Genomic DNA, 16,152 nt, shown 5'->3' with positions numbered 1-16,152 from the left:
TTTGGTGAATGCTGGGAGGTGTGAAGGATGCAATTTTAAATAGTGTGTTATAAGTGGGGAGGATGTTACTGAAAAGGTAACACATGAGCTAATTATCTGAGGAAAATGTGACAAGAAGCTAAATCCATCATTGAAATGTAGTAGTGTTACTTGTAAAGGTCTGTAATTAGTTAATATATATATGACTGCCCATATAATTCCTCTTTCGACCCTGAGTATAGTTAGGTGCTTTTCCTCCATTATTGTAGTTACATTATTTGTTAAATAAAAGTCTCTGAGTCTATCTCCCCTCTATACTCTGAAATCCAGGAGAGCAACTACTTTCTTTGCATGCTTGACAATATATAATAGATGAAGGGAGGAAGAAAGGGGTGGAGAGGGAGAGAAGAATGGAGAACAGAATGGGAACACGTTAGAATATCCAGATATGTCTCAGATTTTTTTCCAAAATTCAAGTAAATGTGAGTTATTGGCCTTAGGAGGTAGACTGCTGAAGCTGGCATAATTATGGATTTTATGAACTGCTCTGTAGTGTCTTGGGCTTGGTCCCACTCTACACTGAGTCAATAAAATTATATCTAAAATACTGTGTTTCACAATTCAAGAGGGAGACTTTTGAGTAAGGTGGGCAACTGTTCTTTTTCTTTGCCTGGCACCTCTTCCTTTGGGAAATTGCACTTCTCCTAGCAAGTCATGTCACTTCCCCATAATTTGTCTAGAGCAGGTCATATCATCCAAGCTAGGTGTTCAGCCAGAATATTGTTTCAGGTTTTTGTTGTTGTTGTTGTTTGGGTTTGTTTGTTTGTGTGTGTGTGTGTGAAAAGAAGAGATCTTTCTTTTTGGTGAGCAGGAAGTAAGTGAATCAAAGACAGCTTGAAGCCAGTAATTTTCCCTGCCACATGGAGAAAAATTGCAGTAAAAAGTATTAAAATCAAGCAAGAGTAGCAGAAGTTATAAATGAATGAAAAGAGCACATCCCAAAGATCATACTGGAGTCTCTTGAATTGGTTGAGCTTGAAGTGCTAAAGATAAACAAAGAATAGATGTTGATCCTACATTAGATAATTTAAGGCCCATTTTTGCTTATGCTAGTTTGAACTACCATCCTAATGAAGATATTGTAGACCACTCAACACAAAATCAGTTGAAATAAGCCAACGGGCTTAATTTTAAAAGAGAAAATTGATAACAAGGGGTGGCTCAAGAAGACAGAATAGGACAAATGGGAACATCTCAAGGGAAATGAATGTAGTGTAATATGGAAAACTGTCTAACAATTAAAACAGTTCTTAGAATTAAATGGAATGCCACTTGAAAAGAGTGTTACGAATCCATAGAGCTTTCAAGTAGATGCTATATGGGCATCATGTTATAAGGAGCTTCACCCTTTGGACAGATGTTTTCAGTAGAAAATATCAAAGGTTCCTTAAACTCTGAGAGTCTATAATTCTCCAAATACAGTCCCACAAGTGGAAATGTCAATGGAGAAATGTTATCCACAATAAATTTATTATCAAATAAAGGCTAGGTACTAACCCAGAAAAATTGTTCACGGAGGATATCTAGTGATACACAAATTTATTTTCCATTAATAAATAATATTATTATTTATTTACTATTTATTATTTATTTATTTATTATTTATTAATTATTATTATTTATCCAAAGAGAACAAAGGAAAGTTAGTAGGTGGTAAATTGTAATTTTTAAAGATAAAATAAGACGAATTGAACCCTTTCCAGAAAAAATGGTGATGAGCAATCAGAGTAAGTAATTTTAGAGATAAAGGATACAGTCATATACTTATCTTAATCTTCAGACTATGAAATGTCAATTTCATACTTAGATATTGCCAGTAGTTGAAAAATATTTCATCAAAACAAAAAAGATCATTTAGAATTGATAATTCTATTTTGCCTCTTGGTAACCTATTAGTGCATCATATCTTGCCACCTCAGTATGTTATAAAATAGGAAGAAGGAAGTATGCAACTATTCCTCACCTATTTATATAAATAAATTCTCTTAGAAAACTAAAGATCCGAAAATAAAAAGAGGAATTATTAAGGGTTCCAAGTTGGTCCACTTTAATTTATAGATAGTTTATTTAAATAATATTTTCATCAGCTAGAACTGAACCAAAAGTAAATACTTAAAGGGTGAAAGGCTGACTATTGGTTTATGAAATTATCACAACTACAAATTTAATATTTTGAATCATCAATAGAATGTGCTTCCTCTATGAATTAAAGACCCATCTCCTTGTTCTATTCTATTTAGAAATCAGTCAGGCATTTTTATATGCCCTAGAAGTTCAACAAAAAGAATATTTATCACTGAAGTCATATTAGTCTGCAAGGAATTAAGGAGTTCACTATGGAAAGACTTCAAAAGAGCCTAAGTGTTTTATTCATGGACTCCAATAGGTTATCTGAAAGAAAATGAATATTTTTTTGAGAGTATAGTTAGAGGTTCTAAACTAATTCAAATGGACCTCAAAAAAAAAAAGAATGTTTATATACAAAGTAAATTGTTTCCATGGAAAGTAAAAAGACAATGTTATTGCATTGGTACAGTAGATCGCAATCTGTAGAGCTCTTGGCTCATAATTTTTGCACAGGCTCTGATTTAGTTTGCCGAAGGCTGACAAAGCAATATACCAGAAATGGATTGGCTTTTACAATGAGGATTTTTATTTTAAAAGCTTACAGTTCTGAGGCCATGAAAATGTCCAAATCAAGGCTTTATCAGGAGATGCTTTTCACCCCAACACTGGTCACTGGTGTCCTGGACTTCTCTCTCACGTGACAAGGCATGTGGTGGCATCTTCCTTCTCCTGTTGACCCTTTCAGCTTCTGCTGCTCCATCTGTGACCTTCTCTCTCAGCCTCAGCGAGTTTTTCTCTGTCTCTATGGCTTCCTCTCTCCAATATTCACCCATTTATAAAGGACTCCAGTAAAAGGATTAAGACCCCTGATCCCCCACACCGGGGTCACGCAATCTAAGGCCCTTAACTGAAATAATTTAATAAAAAGATCCCACCTACACTAGGTTCACACTCACAGAATGGTTTAGCTCTAAGGATATGATCTTCTGGATTCCCCACAGCTTCAAACTGTCACAGGTAGTGAGAATGAATTCTGTTTGCTGATGCATTATTTCCCTTTACCTAATAAAGTAAAACACATTTGGCAATTTATATTAAAGATAGCATGCAAAAATGAGAAAAATGGGTTGAACATAACGAAGTCAATGAAGAGATTAAAAAGAAGTCACTAGGAAAAATGAGATCCCACTTCATTGCAAAACATTAAAACTTTATCTTTATTAAGATAAAAAATATATATATAATGTTAACTTTAACAGCGTATCATGACTGCACATTACATTTTTAAAAAACCAAAAATTTAGAGTGACAACTATTTGACTTTAATGCTTTCTGGTTTGGAAATTTTGCATAAGGCGTTTTGCTTAAAAACATACAGATAAATATTTCTTTAGTAATTCTGATTGAACTTCTATAAAATATTTAACATAAACTCTTTAAAAAAGATTTCATTCATAAATGCTCATCTATGAAAATTATGTTCTATAAATTTTTCTGAGCAAGTGTGCATATGAAATGCATTTTTATATAGCAGAATTATAAAACCAAGGCAAAGAGATGATCTTTCACTCATAAAAATGCACAAATATATATTTAAGAACACAAAAATAAAACAAATGGTTACTGCATTCACTTCCTAGCCCAGTAAATTCATCCTATACTTGCTGGATTTGAACACTATAGTACTTTCTTAAAAATTCTGCTAATGAAAAGTCTTGTGTACATTTATACATATATTTGTATAAACAAATGTATCAAGCACTACAGTACCATCTTTTCTCATCTTTCTAAATTTTGAGATCTTCACAGTTGGAAAAAAACAGGAAAATGGCCAAAAATGTAGAAATGTGAAAACTTGTTTTTAGGTTTATGATCATTGAAGATTAAGACAGAAGTAATCAAGATTCTAAGGCAACAGAGTCCATACCCTACCAAGAATAGGAGTGGGTGCAAACATTATCAGTAATTCTAAATCAGGTGCAGCAGAAACACTTTGGTTTGCTTAACCCTCCCACTTTTAGCAGCCGCCTCCTTAAAAAATACCACTCTCTGAGTACATGAGCCAGTCTTATTTGACATTTGTAGATGGTTCCTGTAAAGAATGTGTGTGTAAATGTATACCACCATCTTATTTTCTATAACTAAGAAGGGAGAGAGAAACAAACTCTCTTGTATTTACTGTAGTTTGCCAATGGTAATATATGTGTGACATATTTTTACCCTTGAAATGCAAAAGTACTTTAGATTTTGGCCAATATATTGCTGAAGCTGACTGGAGATGAATGGGAGATAATAATGCACTGTGCCTCACTTAGACTCTAAGGCTCTCTCTAGCTGAAAATATATGGGATAGTCATCTCTACCAAGAAAAGTCCTTCAGGCCAACCTATAGAGTCTCAACATATTTATTCTAAAGTTTCATGGAGTTTTTATTACAGAAATGGTACAAGGTTTCAAGAAGAAAATCTTAATATTGATTTCAATTATGCTGAGCGGGCATAGCTCAGTGGTTGAGTGCCAGATTTGCATATACAAGGTCCCAGGTTCAATCCCTAGTACCTCCGAAAAAAAAAAAAAATGATTTCACTTATACATTTATTTTAAACATATATGTAATTTTACATTGTTCTTTACTTTGCTTTATTTCCATATTCTGTTTCACTCATTTCTCTCTTTTGCCAAGATTCTTTTCTAGTACACCTTAAAATCACTAGAGCCACTCTTAGTTTTGCTAATTCATTAGTAAAGTTTTAGTTTACTTCTCTTAAATAATCATCAGAAAGGTTGTTAATATTATACAAATGGCATAAAAGCAGCATGACTGAGTAAAAATAAAACTATACTATGACTTTAGGGTTGGCTTCTAGTCACAGATATATTTCATTTGTGACCTTGAAGAAGTCACATCATCTTTTTGAAGCTCCGTTTTCTAAACTGGAAAATAAAGGGAAGGAATCAGATGAACTCTAGATTTCCTTCTAGTCACTGTTCTCTAAAGTGATTAAGTCACACCTGCAAAACCTACCTAGACATCCCCCAAAAACTTTGTCACAGATCTTTATGACTTCAACAGATGGCAGACTGCACAAGAACATGTTTAGCATTCAGATTAACAGACTCCAGGCAAATAACTACAGTAAAGAAACTTGTTTCAGGTTGCATCACTTTCTCATTCAAAGAGCTGTAATTAATTTCAGTTTAGTAAGACTTATGAGGAAATTTTCTTCCTAATCAAATTAACCAGGTAAGAATATTTGCAGGAAGAAGGTTTAAGCAAGAAGACAGGTGCTTAAAAAGGGAAGCGATTTCAGCATTCAGAGAGAACTTCCCCATTTGTCTTTGGACAGCCAACATCTCCCAGAAACTCATCAAGGACCTTCATTGGACTTTCATCAGAGCCCCTGGTTTGTAGCCTGCCTGCAGAACCTGGACTTATGCATCCCTAAGGCATGTGAGAGAATCTTATAAATCTCATCCTATTTACAGATACCTCCTGTTAATTCTGTTTCTCAAAAGAACCCTGACTAATGCAATAATAAACACAGACTTAGTGTTATTACTAAATTTATTATTTGGCTATCTCTCAGGTAATATCCAATTTCAGCATTTAAATAATTGTATTGCATTGCATTGTTTCATAAGCACATTTGGTTTAGATTAATAATATTTGATAAAATTCCATATTACTTGAGACTTAGAAGCAGATTTGGAATTCAGATTTTTTTTTCATTTTTTAGAAAATCAATACAGTGTATGTACCATATATTATGTAGCACACAAGCAAGATCTAGGGACCCTCCCTGACATTAAGTATACTAATGTTAAGTAATGAATATATTAATATTTCTGCAAAACATGAATATTCACATGAAGTGAAGAAATTAAATACTATAAATAATCATCATCACCTGTCAGTTCAGGTCACGTTTGACAGCAAGACTTTTGGCACGACCTTAGGTGGCATCAACTTTCAGTTTCTAGAGTTTTGTGGATTTTGGAATTGTGGGTGAGGGATTATGGACCTGTGTAGCTGTATGTTTTGAGTAATTGACAGGGGAAATGAAGAAATATGTCTGGCAACTGAAGACAGCCTAAATAATGGATCTAAATAAGCCTTTGTTTAGTTGGGGTGGGGGGAAGCAGGTAAACTATCAGATTCAGTTGTCCTAGGGGTTTGTAAAACTTTCCCTTAGATTTCCAAACTGGTGGCTTCAAACAAACATCTAACAAATGTCACTCTCCCTTATTTGCTATTTATACCTTTATGGCCTGGCATGGTGCTTTACTCCTAGCTGGAAATAAAATAATATTTGGTAAATTAATGAATGAATGTACTCCCAATAAATAAGAATACAAAAGTATGAAGGCTGAGCTTTTAAAACTTAGCTTTCCACAGTCCTTTCTTTCCATCTCATCCACCCTTTTTTCTTATAAAACCAGTAATATTTCAAAAAAATTTGCCACCAAATTTAGTGCATAAAGAGCAAAGCAATCTAAGAATCCCTAGCAGAGCCATTGAAAGGTTTTACCACAGTGCATTGTAATACATAGTTTCTAATACACTTTAAAAAGTTAAATATTCTTCCTGGCAGTATTGTTAACACTGCTTTCTTCCTAGATACTACAAAGTAAACTTCACCCCAGCCTCCTGAATAATCATTAATACACTTGGAAAAAATAGTTTTTTCTCCTTGCCTGAGTAAAATTAAATGGTAACATTGAAAAACCTGTATTAGAACCTTGAGCTTTCAACAATCTATACTGATTTAGACCTAAAAACTAAAGTCAGCAATTGCATTAATTAAAAACAGGTCCTTTAATTTATACTTTTCTGCCATCATATAAAAGAAATACCTGGGTTGTGGCTTTGGTTCTGGCTTGATAGATTGTTGCTCTTTTTTCACATGAGTTTTCTAGAATAAGACAAAGCAGAATTGAAATAAATAGAAAAAAGTTTCATCACCTGTAAAATTTCAGTTTTATTGATATCTGTTATCAGAGGGAGAAAGGATCATTCCAATAAAATATGCATATATGTATTATAAACCTAAGCCACCAATATAAACTTGTAAGTATACTCAAAGGAGCAAGTTCCCTGAACCTTCTCCAACATCTTTTGGCACACAGGAACAATTCCTACTCATCATTGCAATGAGCAAATATTCATAAACACCTATTGCATGGATTTTTATTTATTTATTTATTTACTTATTTGTCCTCTGCCTTACCAAAAAATGTTTAAGACAGCTTACAAAAAAGGCAGTACATATGAAAAGTAACATAAGAAAATCAGTTTAAAGGGAAAGTAGAAAATAATGTCAAATATTTTCTGACATTGCTTAAGGTGTAACACAAATTTGGCTCTGAAACTCTTAGATATCAAAGTAATGAATAAAATACAGTTCTAGCATTCACAATGTCTGTAAGAGAAGCAAAGTTATCTCCTGTGGGAAATTTTTCCTGCGATTTCTCTAAAAGAAGTCGGGTATAATGTAATGGTCGTTTTCAACAGCTTCTCTTCAACAATTACACATAAGTGTTTAGTATGGATGTTTCTCACACATTCCTTCAAAATAGTCCAGCAGTAAAAAGAACAACTCAGGAAAGTAAGTCAAAGAAAATAAAAGCCCAGACCAGAAGCCTACCTTTATGGGTATCTGTAACTTAAAGTAATTGATGCATTGTCTATCCACTTTGTAATCTACTATGACAATTCTTTTGCACAAGATTGCTTTTGGAAAAAAAAATAAGCAGAGAAGATTAATGGAGGCAATCTTTGCAAATGAATGAAAGGTTAGCGGATTGAGATTGTTAGCACTATTGCCTCCCTCAGCCTTAAGAAGTCAGAAGCAGAAAGTTTCTTGGCTATTGACATATGGTGTTCTCATGATATCACAAGAAAAATGCTTATTTCAGTTTTACTTTTTAACTTTCAAATATGTAATTAGTCACTCCTTAATAACTGAAGCCAAGAAAAGTCTCCTTTATAAAATTCCAAAAGATATAAAGGGTCAAGGTAAAGACGAATGTGGAAGAAAGTTGCGTTTCTGCACAAATACATAGCATTAAGACATGGAGGGAATGTTAACATTTAAACAAATCATAAATATCTCCTCTGGAATTCAGTTCACTCTATCTTACACTGCTCTCAAATACAATCTGAATTTGTATATGTTAATTTGTATTTCATGCCATTTATGATTTAAGATTTAAGATTACCATAGTTTCTGAGAGGAGGGGAAGGGGAGAATAGAATAGATAGAACATAGGGCAATTTTTGGGCATTAGGATTATTCTGCATGATCTTGCAATAATGGATACAGGCCATTTTAAATTTCGCCAAAACCTATAAAAGTGTATGATCTGAAATGTAAGCCATAATGTAAACCATTGACCATGGTTAGTAGCAATGCCTCAACTTTTGTACATCAATTGTAACAAATGTACCAACCACATGTAAAACATTATTAATAGGGGAGAATAGAAAAAGGGGAAGAATGGGGTATATGGGAATACCCTATATTTTCTATGTGACTTTTCTGTAACCTAGAGTTTCTTTGAATATAAAATGGAAAAAATAAGACACTAGGGGAATAGGAAGAAAATCTCAATTTGTACAAGACAACAGACCTTAAAATGATGAAAGAAACAATGTCTAAATTTTTTATATTACTTCAATTAAAATTTTTTTTGTAATTTGTTATTTTAAAAATATTATTATTTCATTTTATTATGAATTTTATTTGGTTATTTTGTTGGCTTCATTTTTGGAGACGTTTTGGATTACAGAAGGGTCACAACTGTGGCAAGGGAGGATCACTGGTGCAGGGTATCAGCGATAGGGAGATGCATGGGAAGGAGTTCCACCTGGGGCATCCCTCTAAGGAATATGAATATGTTCAAGCATTCATGGGGTATTGTCTGGGTAGGTGGAGACCCACACAATAACCGAAAGAATACTGAATTCCTATCCTGGAGAGTCCTGCTACATTCTCTAATGAAATGGCAAGAATACCCCAAATACAAGAGCAGTGCCTAGTGAAGGAGGACAGACCATTATGCTAGGCCCTTGATATTGATGATTGTACTTATGAAACTTTTCTCATGAAACTGAAACTTAGCCTAGTATTTTATATTGCCTAAGAGTTACCTCCTCAAAGCCTCCTTGCTACTCAAATGCAGCCTTGCTCTAAGCCAAAGTCAGCATATAAATACACTACATCCTCCACCTCACCCCACCCTTGTGTGGGACATGACTCCTGGGGATGAGCCTCCCTGGACCTAGGGATTATTACCAAGTACCAACAAGCAATGCATCTGGAAAAGATCTTGACCAAAAGGGGAAATATTAAATACAAATGAGTTTTTTATGGCTAAGAAATTTCAAAACGGGTCAGGAGGTCATTCCAGAGGTTACACTTATGCAGATCTCAGCAGAATATCATTGATTGCTACAATAAACAGTGCCTCAAAGAGCAGGGCTCCTGGGAGCTCTAGAGACATCCAGACACTGTAAGTAGGGCAGACAAGCTCAGGAATTTGCCACCCTGTCAGTGAACCTTACTCTGGAATTTATGCTCTCCAGTGTAACAGACTTAGACTCATTTATAGTTTTCCTACACATGACTCTTCTGCCCCTTTTATAAGAACCTAGAATTAGCAATATACTTGTTAAATATATGTCCAGGAACTTAAATCTTTAGTCTATTCATGGGCCAGTTGAGCTCTGAATCTCAGCAGAGTTGCAACACCTACTCTCCAGTTCATTGGACTCACCCAGGACAACTAACAAGGAGATGATGATGCACAATGCCCATCCTAAGGAAAAGAGAGTGTTTGCAACTGCAAGCAAGATAGTTCCATCCATCTGCCCCATGCAACCTAAGCACCCTCTAAATTAGAAGTAGAGTGGTCATCACCATCCCAAATCCTCAAGATTGGGGAATGAACAAGGAACTAAAGAAGACTCATTATAATTCTATTTTAGAATTATTATTTTTCCAGCCATTATAGAACTTTTATCATTGATATAAAGTCAGTGTCCATGAAAGGTTATGAAGGGAGGGAGAGGAAAGAACAGGTGTAATATGGGGGCATTTTGGGGACACTGAAATGTACTGCATGATTTTGCAATGATGGATACAGGCCATTAAATATTTTGTCATAACCTACAAAGTTGTGCAGGATGGAGTGTAAACTATAATGTAAATTATAGTCCATTGTTAGTAGCAATACTTCAATACATGTTCACCAATTGTAACAAATGCACTACACTAAAGAAGGATGCTGTTAATGTGGGAAAGTGTGGGGGGGGAGGGAGTAGGGCATATAAGAATCCCCCATATTTTGTATGTAACGTTTATGTAATCTAAAACTTCTTTAAAAATAAAAATTTTAAAATTTAAAAAAGATTAACCTTCCATATTAGTCAGCCAAAGAAGTGCTGATGCAAAGTACCAGAAATCTGTTGGTACTTATAAAGCATATTTATTTGGGGTAGTAGCTTACGGCTTCTAAAGAGTCACACAGCCCTAAAGTGTTCAACTTGAGGTTCCTTCCTTACCAAAATCTGTTGCCACGTGTTGAAGCAAGATGGCAGGTGATGTCACTGAGGGTTCAGCCTTCCTTCTTCCTCTTAAGCTGGGAGTGGGAGGCTCCCAGCTTCTTCTGATCTCAGCTGTAGGCTGGCATAAGGCTCCTCTCTCTCCCCAGGTTCATTTTTTTCTGACCTCTTCTGCTCTTCTCTCTTCACAAGGCTACCAAGAGAAATGAGACTACCAGGTTCATCTCTCTTCCAGGGGCCACAGGATCCTCTGTGTCTATTCTCTGTGTATCTATTTCTGAGTGTTCTTGATTTAGCATCCATTTATATAGCCTACCAAGGGGGGCAGGCACTCAACCCTGCATGCCCTAATGGCATGGTCGAATCAAAACTCTAATCTTAACATAATCTAATCAGACGTCTTAACTGAATCTAATACAATCAAAAGGTTATCACACCCAGAGGAACAGACAAGCTTACAAACATAATCAATATCTCTTTTGGAACTGAAAAAAAAATATCAAACTGCCACACCTTCTTATGCAATTATGTTAGAACACAACAATAACCGTGAGAATTTGTTTGTATCATCACTCAAGTATTTGTTACTTTTAGAGTTCCTGATCATGTTTTTTCTAAGCAATCAATCTCAAGAATAATACTATAATTTTTAACACATATGTGCAACATAAGGTGCAACAAAACATGAAGCTACTATATTTATAGTGTTGCCCTCAAGATGTTCCATAACATATACTTAGGGTCGCAGGAATTAATTTTGACACTTCTATACTTTGCACAAAACAATGTAATAAGGCATGCTCTTGGCTTGGAACACTGTCCTTATGTGATTCTACTGTTTATACTTGCCAGCTTACTTTTTTTTTAACTGCTTCCTTTTTGGCCAAACTACTGAATTGGGGGCTTTCCATGATGAAGGGTGTCAAATGTGAAGATTGCTAACACAGTCTCAAACGTTATTGAGGATTTTCCTTCCCTGGATGTTTTCTGTGACTTTTTTCATTTACTGTCTTAAAATGTCATTGCCTTTCAAACTCCATGTGTGTTTCTTTCTTCCAACCTAACATAATTATATACTGTTTTGTTTGGGGATGGGTGCCTTCTTTTTGCAAAGTAAATAGCAGTCCCTCTCTTAAAGGGTGTGTTTTCCTAAGTCTTTAGTTTTCTACCTATTTATAAATTAAAGTCTCAAGTCCATTCTCCCAAAATCTTTCTCTTCTTTCCATAGCTTTCACCTACTTCTTTCAACTTCTTCAAGTTCCTACTCTCTCCACAGCAATGCATATGGAGTGACACATCCTAAAGGCTTAGCTGAAGATTTAAGTTATTTATTCAAACTCTCCTCTCAAATATTACCAATTTTTTAACAACCTGTGTGAATTTATTTCAACCATTTTTCAGACTGTTTTCCCTCACATAGTTTCTCAAAGCCCACAATTTAACTGGTACCAAGTCTTCTTTTGGTACTCTACACAGTATTATTACACTTTAGGATTCTTTCTGGAAGCAGCTGTCTAATCCCTCAGTTCCCCTCTACTTTCCATATCTCATCTCAAAGTACACTTTTTTTCCTTTTGACAATGCTGCTGATTTATCTGAGAATCTAATGATTAAAATCTTACATTGATTAACCATAATTCTAATCTACCTTTTTACTTTACATCATGTGCTAGACAAATTTCTATATTCTACTAATAATGTGAGATTATGGAATATGTTTGCCATAAAAAGGTAATCTATAATTGGCATGTCATACCCAACACTCACCCCCTTCCCAAAAAATGTGGTTAAAGGGTATTTTCTAAGTAGTAAGTAATTTTCTGTTTTAAACAGCCTGTGATCCTACCAGAATCATAAGTAAATATACCATTAAAGGTGAAATGAAAGGTTTGTTGAAAAATAGGTAACTGTAAAGAGAAAGTCATTACTAGCATATACATATAAAATTACAATTACACATTAAAACATGTGAAATAAACTGAAAAGCTTTTTCTGCCAGACTTGAATATTAACATTTGTGTTTCCCCTGAAGAAGTCAGTCATGTCACTAGCACCTTCTGTGAAATAGCAGTTAGTACATTCCTTATACTGCTGGGGCTTCTGGTATGAGAAATGGTTTAAATGAGAAAATGTCAATAGCTTGTACACATGTAAAACCAGAAGGTATCAAACACATCTTTGTGGGATTTTTCACAAGTCGATCTCTTGGCATTATTGAATTTTAGAGCTCCAAGAACACGCACAACCACAGGAGAGTTTTGGAGACAGAACCACCCTTAGGAAGCTGTGATAGAACTGGGAACCCACAGGTTCCCAAAATCTTCCCTTGGAGTCAGACAAGCCCCATTTTGGAAGGTGATGCTCAAGCATGCTATCTCCTTTGTATATCTCTTCAGAGAGGATGAGGAATTCTCAAAGTAATACTGGTCATTCTGTAATGGATATAACCTTAAAAATCGATTCAACTTCTAGAATAAGTTTGACTGGAGAAGGTGACCCAGCAAAACACACATTTATTTATTTGTCACTTGAGAAAGTTTCTTTAACCTCAAGACAAATCAGAGCTCTTATGTATGTATTTAAGTATGGCTTAGGAGGCAATAAGAAGACTAAAGAGGGGGAAGATAAATAGGGAAGTTTACATCCCAATATAAGACCCTATGAAGGTTGAAGCCAATTTGCAAAAGTTATAAGGGGACTGCTGTTTTCCATGAATATGTTCTTATTAAAAAAAACACACACACAATATGAAAATAAATTCTAAAAACCATTAAAATTAAAGATGTTTTTAATGCATGGGTGAGATGATGGGAAAGAAAGAGAATTCTTTTTTGGCCAAAAAACAATTATAAATATTGAATTTACTGGTTTATGAACACTGGAACCTCTTTACCTTGGTGGTTGTATGATAATTCGTCATGGCCTAGGTTTCAAAGAGCTACATGCCCTGATATTAGAAGACAAAAACTATACCCCAGAGTATAAAGGAAGGTCAGATCTAAGAATACCCATCATGAAACCTGGTCCTGGAAGAGAAATATGTTTAGATCCATAGATGATGCCACCATATGCCTGATCACCCACAGCTGAAACTTGGTGAGACAGCATCCCAATCTCTCTCTCTCCCTCTCTTTTTTTTTTTCTTCTGGCCTTTATAATGGTAAATTTATTAGGGTAAAAGATTGCAGTTCTGAGGCCATGAAATGTCCAAATCAAGGCACCATCACCAATGCTTTCTTACCAAAGTTAGCTACTATTGATCCTAGCATCCTGCCACATGGAGATCAGGCAAGCCTGATCAGGCAGGTCTGCTGTCCTCTCAATATTTTCTCCTTGAACTCAGTTGTGGCTAATCAGCTCTCCCTGGGCCTTGGCTCATAAGCCTGTCGGGGCTTCTCTACTTGAGCTCAGCTGTGGGCAAACCTGCGCACCTGGAGTACTTTCTCCCACTGGGCCCCATCAAATAAGGCAGCTTCCTTTCTCCCTGTGATCCAGCGTCTCTTGATAATGACTTGATTTGGACACCTTTCACAACCTCTGAAATGTCAGTTTTGAGCCTAATAAATTCATACTATAAAAGCAAACCTATTTCTGATGTATTGATTTTAGCAAACTAAAACAACCTCATTCACATGGACTTGGGTCCTGAATTAAAAACACCTGCAATGCCACCTCACCAAAAAAAGGCCAAAAATTCAGAATAAACTGTTCCCAGGTTGGTAGTACCCTGAAGTACTTGATAAAAACAAATATCAATGACCTTTTTACATGTTCATGTTATATTTGCTGTAGGTGATGTACAGTTATTGAAATATAGCCACCAAACATGGTTCCATTATGGATAACGTTATGGTTTATATTTTAGACTGTAAATTTTCTAAAATATTAGTTACATTATGGTTTACATTTTAGTCTATAAATTTTTATACATTTTTGGTGAAATTTAATATGTCCTATTATCCATCGTTGCACAATCTTGCGGAACACTTCCATTGCCCCCAGTTACCCTGCTTCCATCTATTCTATTCCTCTCTTCCCCTCCCCTCAGGGCCCACAGTAACAACCAACCTTCACTGCTTGAAGGATCAGATTCACAGATACTTCCAACAATACTGAGGGCTTGACACTCTAGGCTGTCCTACCCCATTGGGAGCTACCATGTCTCTCGAGAGACACAATTCCCAATGTTTGATAACATCAGGACTTCCCAGGATGGGGGTACATCTTCCCACACAGTTTATGGTTCTCCACCCAATGATGTAACACACTATGCAAGAGGAGCACCCACAAACTCCCTAGAAGCCTGCCCCTGTGCCAGATGCCCCCCATTAAGCACCTTAAACAAGTAACCCTTCCTTATTTCCTAAAGAGTTTCCTCAACATTATAGCTTCAACCACATACCCAACAATCTCTAATGTTCATTTGTTCCCCTTAACCCTCCTTCCAAATGCTTGTGTGAACTGACCCACCCTCCCAACCCTAGCCCCCCTCAAGCCTGCCCCACCCAATTGTATCCCTTGCCTCTGTCTTATCCCTTCCCTGTACAAATACCTCCACTTTATCATAGATTTCACCCATGTAGGCATTAGCTCACAACCTTCCTCTCCCCACCAATTTCCTGTGCTTATCATACAGTCTCTAGCTCTCTGAGACAGCTTGGTTTGCTTATTTCATATCAGAGATGTCATGTAGTATTTGTCCTTCAATGCCTGGGTTGCTTCATTCAACATTAGGTTCTCAAGATTCTATCCATGTTATCCCATGTGCTTGTACTGTATTCCTTCTTATAGCTGAGTAGTATTCCATTGTATGTATGTACCACATTGTGTTTATCCAGTCAGATATCTGTTGATGAGCATTTAGGTTGATTCCAACTTTTGGCAATACTGAATAATGCTGCTATGAACATTGGTGTGCATGTATTGGTTTGTGTCCTTATTTTCATTTCTTCTGGGTATATACCCAGCAGTGGAATTGCTGGGTCATATTGTAAATCTATAACTAGTTTTTTGAGAAACCACCAAACTGTCCTCCAGAATGGCTGGATCCTTCTGCATCTCCACCAGCATTGCATGAGTGTTCCCATTCCTCCACATCCTTTCCAACACTTGCAGTCTTCTGTTTTTTTTTTAATAGCCACCAGTCCCATGGGAGTAAGATAATATCTAATCACAGTTTTTATTTGCATTTCCCTAATAGCTAGTGATTTTGAGCATCTTTTCATGCGCTTTTTAGCCATTTGTATTTTTTCTTTGGAGAAGCATCTGTTCAAATCTCTTTTATTTTTTAAATGGGTTGTTTCTCTTTTTACTTTCGAGATACAGGGTTTCTTTATATATGCAGACTATTAGTCTCCTATCAGATATATGGTCACCAAATATTTTCTGCATTTGGGTAGGCTGTCTTTCTACTTTCTTGACAAACTCCTTTGAGGTGCAAAAGGCTTTAATTTTGAGGAGATCCCATTTATTTATTTGTTCTT

At 35.7% G+C, this 16,152-nt stretch overlaps 1 protein-coding gene across 1 annotated transcript in view; it reads right to left on the bottom strand.

Moving 5' to 3' along the window:
* Positions 1-16,152, bottom strand: part of IQCM (IQ motif containing M) — a 470,255-nt gene that overhangs the window by 295,053 nt on the left and 159,050 nt on the right. The window contains exon 7 of the mRNA XM_004479990.3: positions 6,961-7,019. Within this exon, the coding sequence (XP_004480047.2) occupies positions 6,961-7,019 (59 nt within the window). The remainder of the gene's footprint in view (positions 1-6,960; positions 7,020-16,152) is intronic.

This window comes from Dasypus novemcinctus, chromosome 1 (assembly GCF_030445035.2).
Source record: "Dasypus novemcinctus isolate mDasNov1 chromosome 1, mDasNov1.1.hap2, whole genome shotgun sequence".
NCBI classification, from domain to species: domain Eukaryota; kingdom Metazoa; phylum Chordata; class Mammalia; order Cingulata; family Dasypodidae; genus Dasypus; species Dasypus novemcinctus.
The sequence above is the reverse complement of the archived record's forward strand: the minus strand, read 5'-3'. Positions and strand labels throughout refer to the sequence as shown.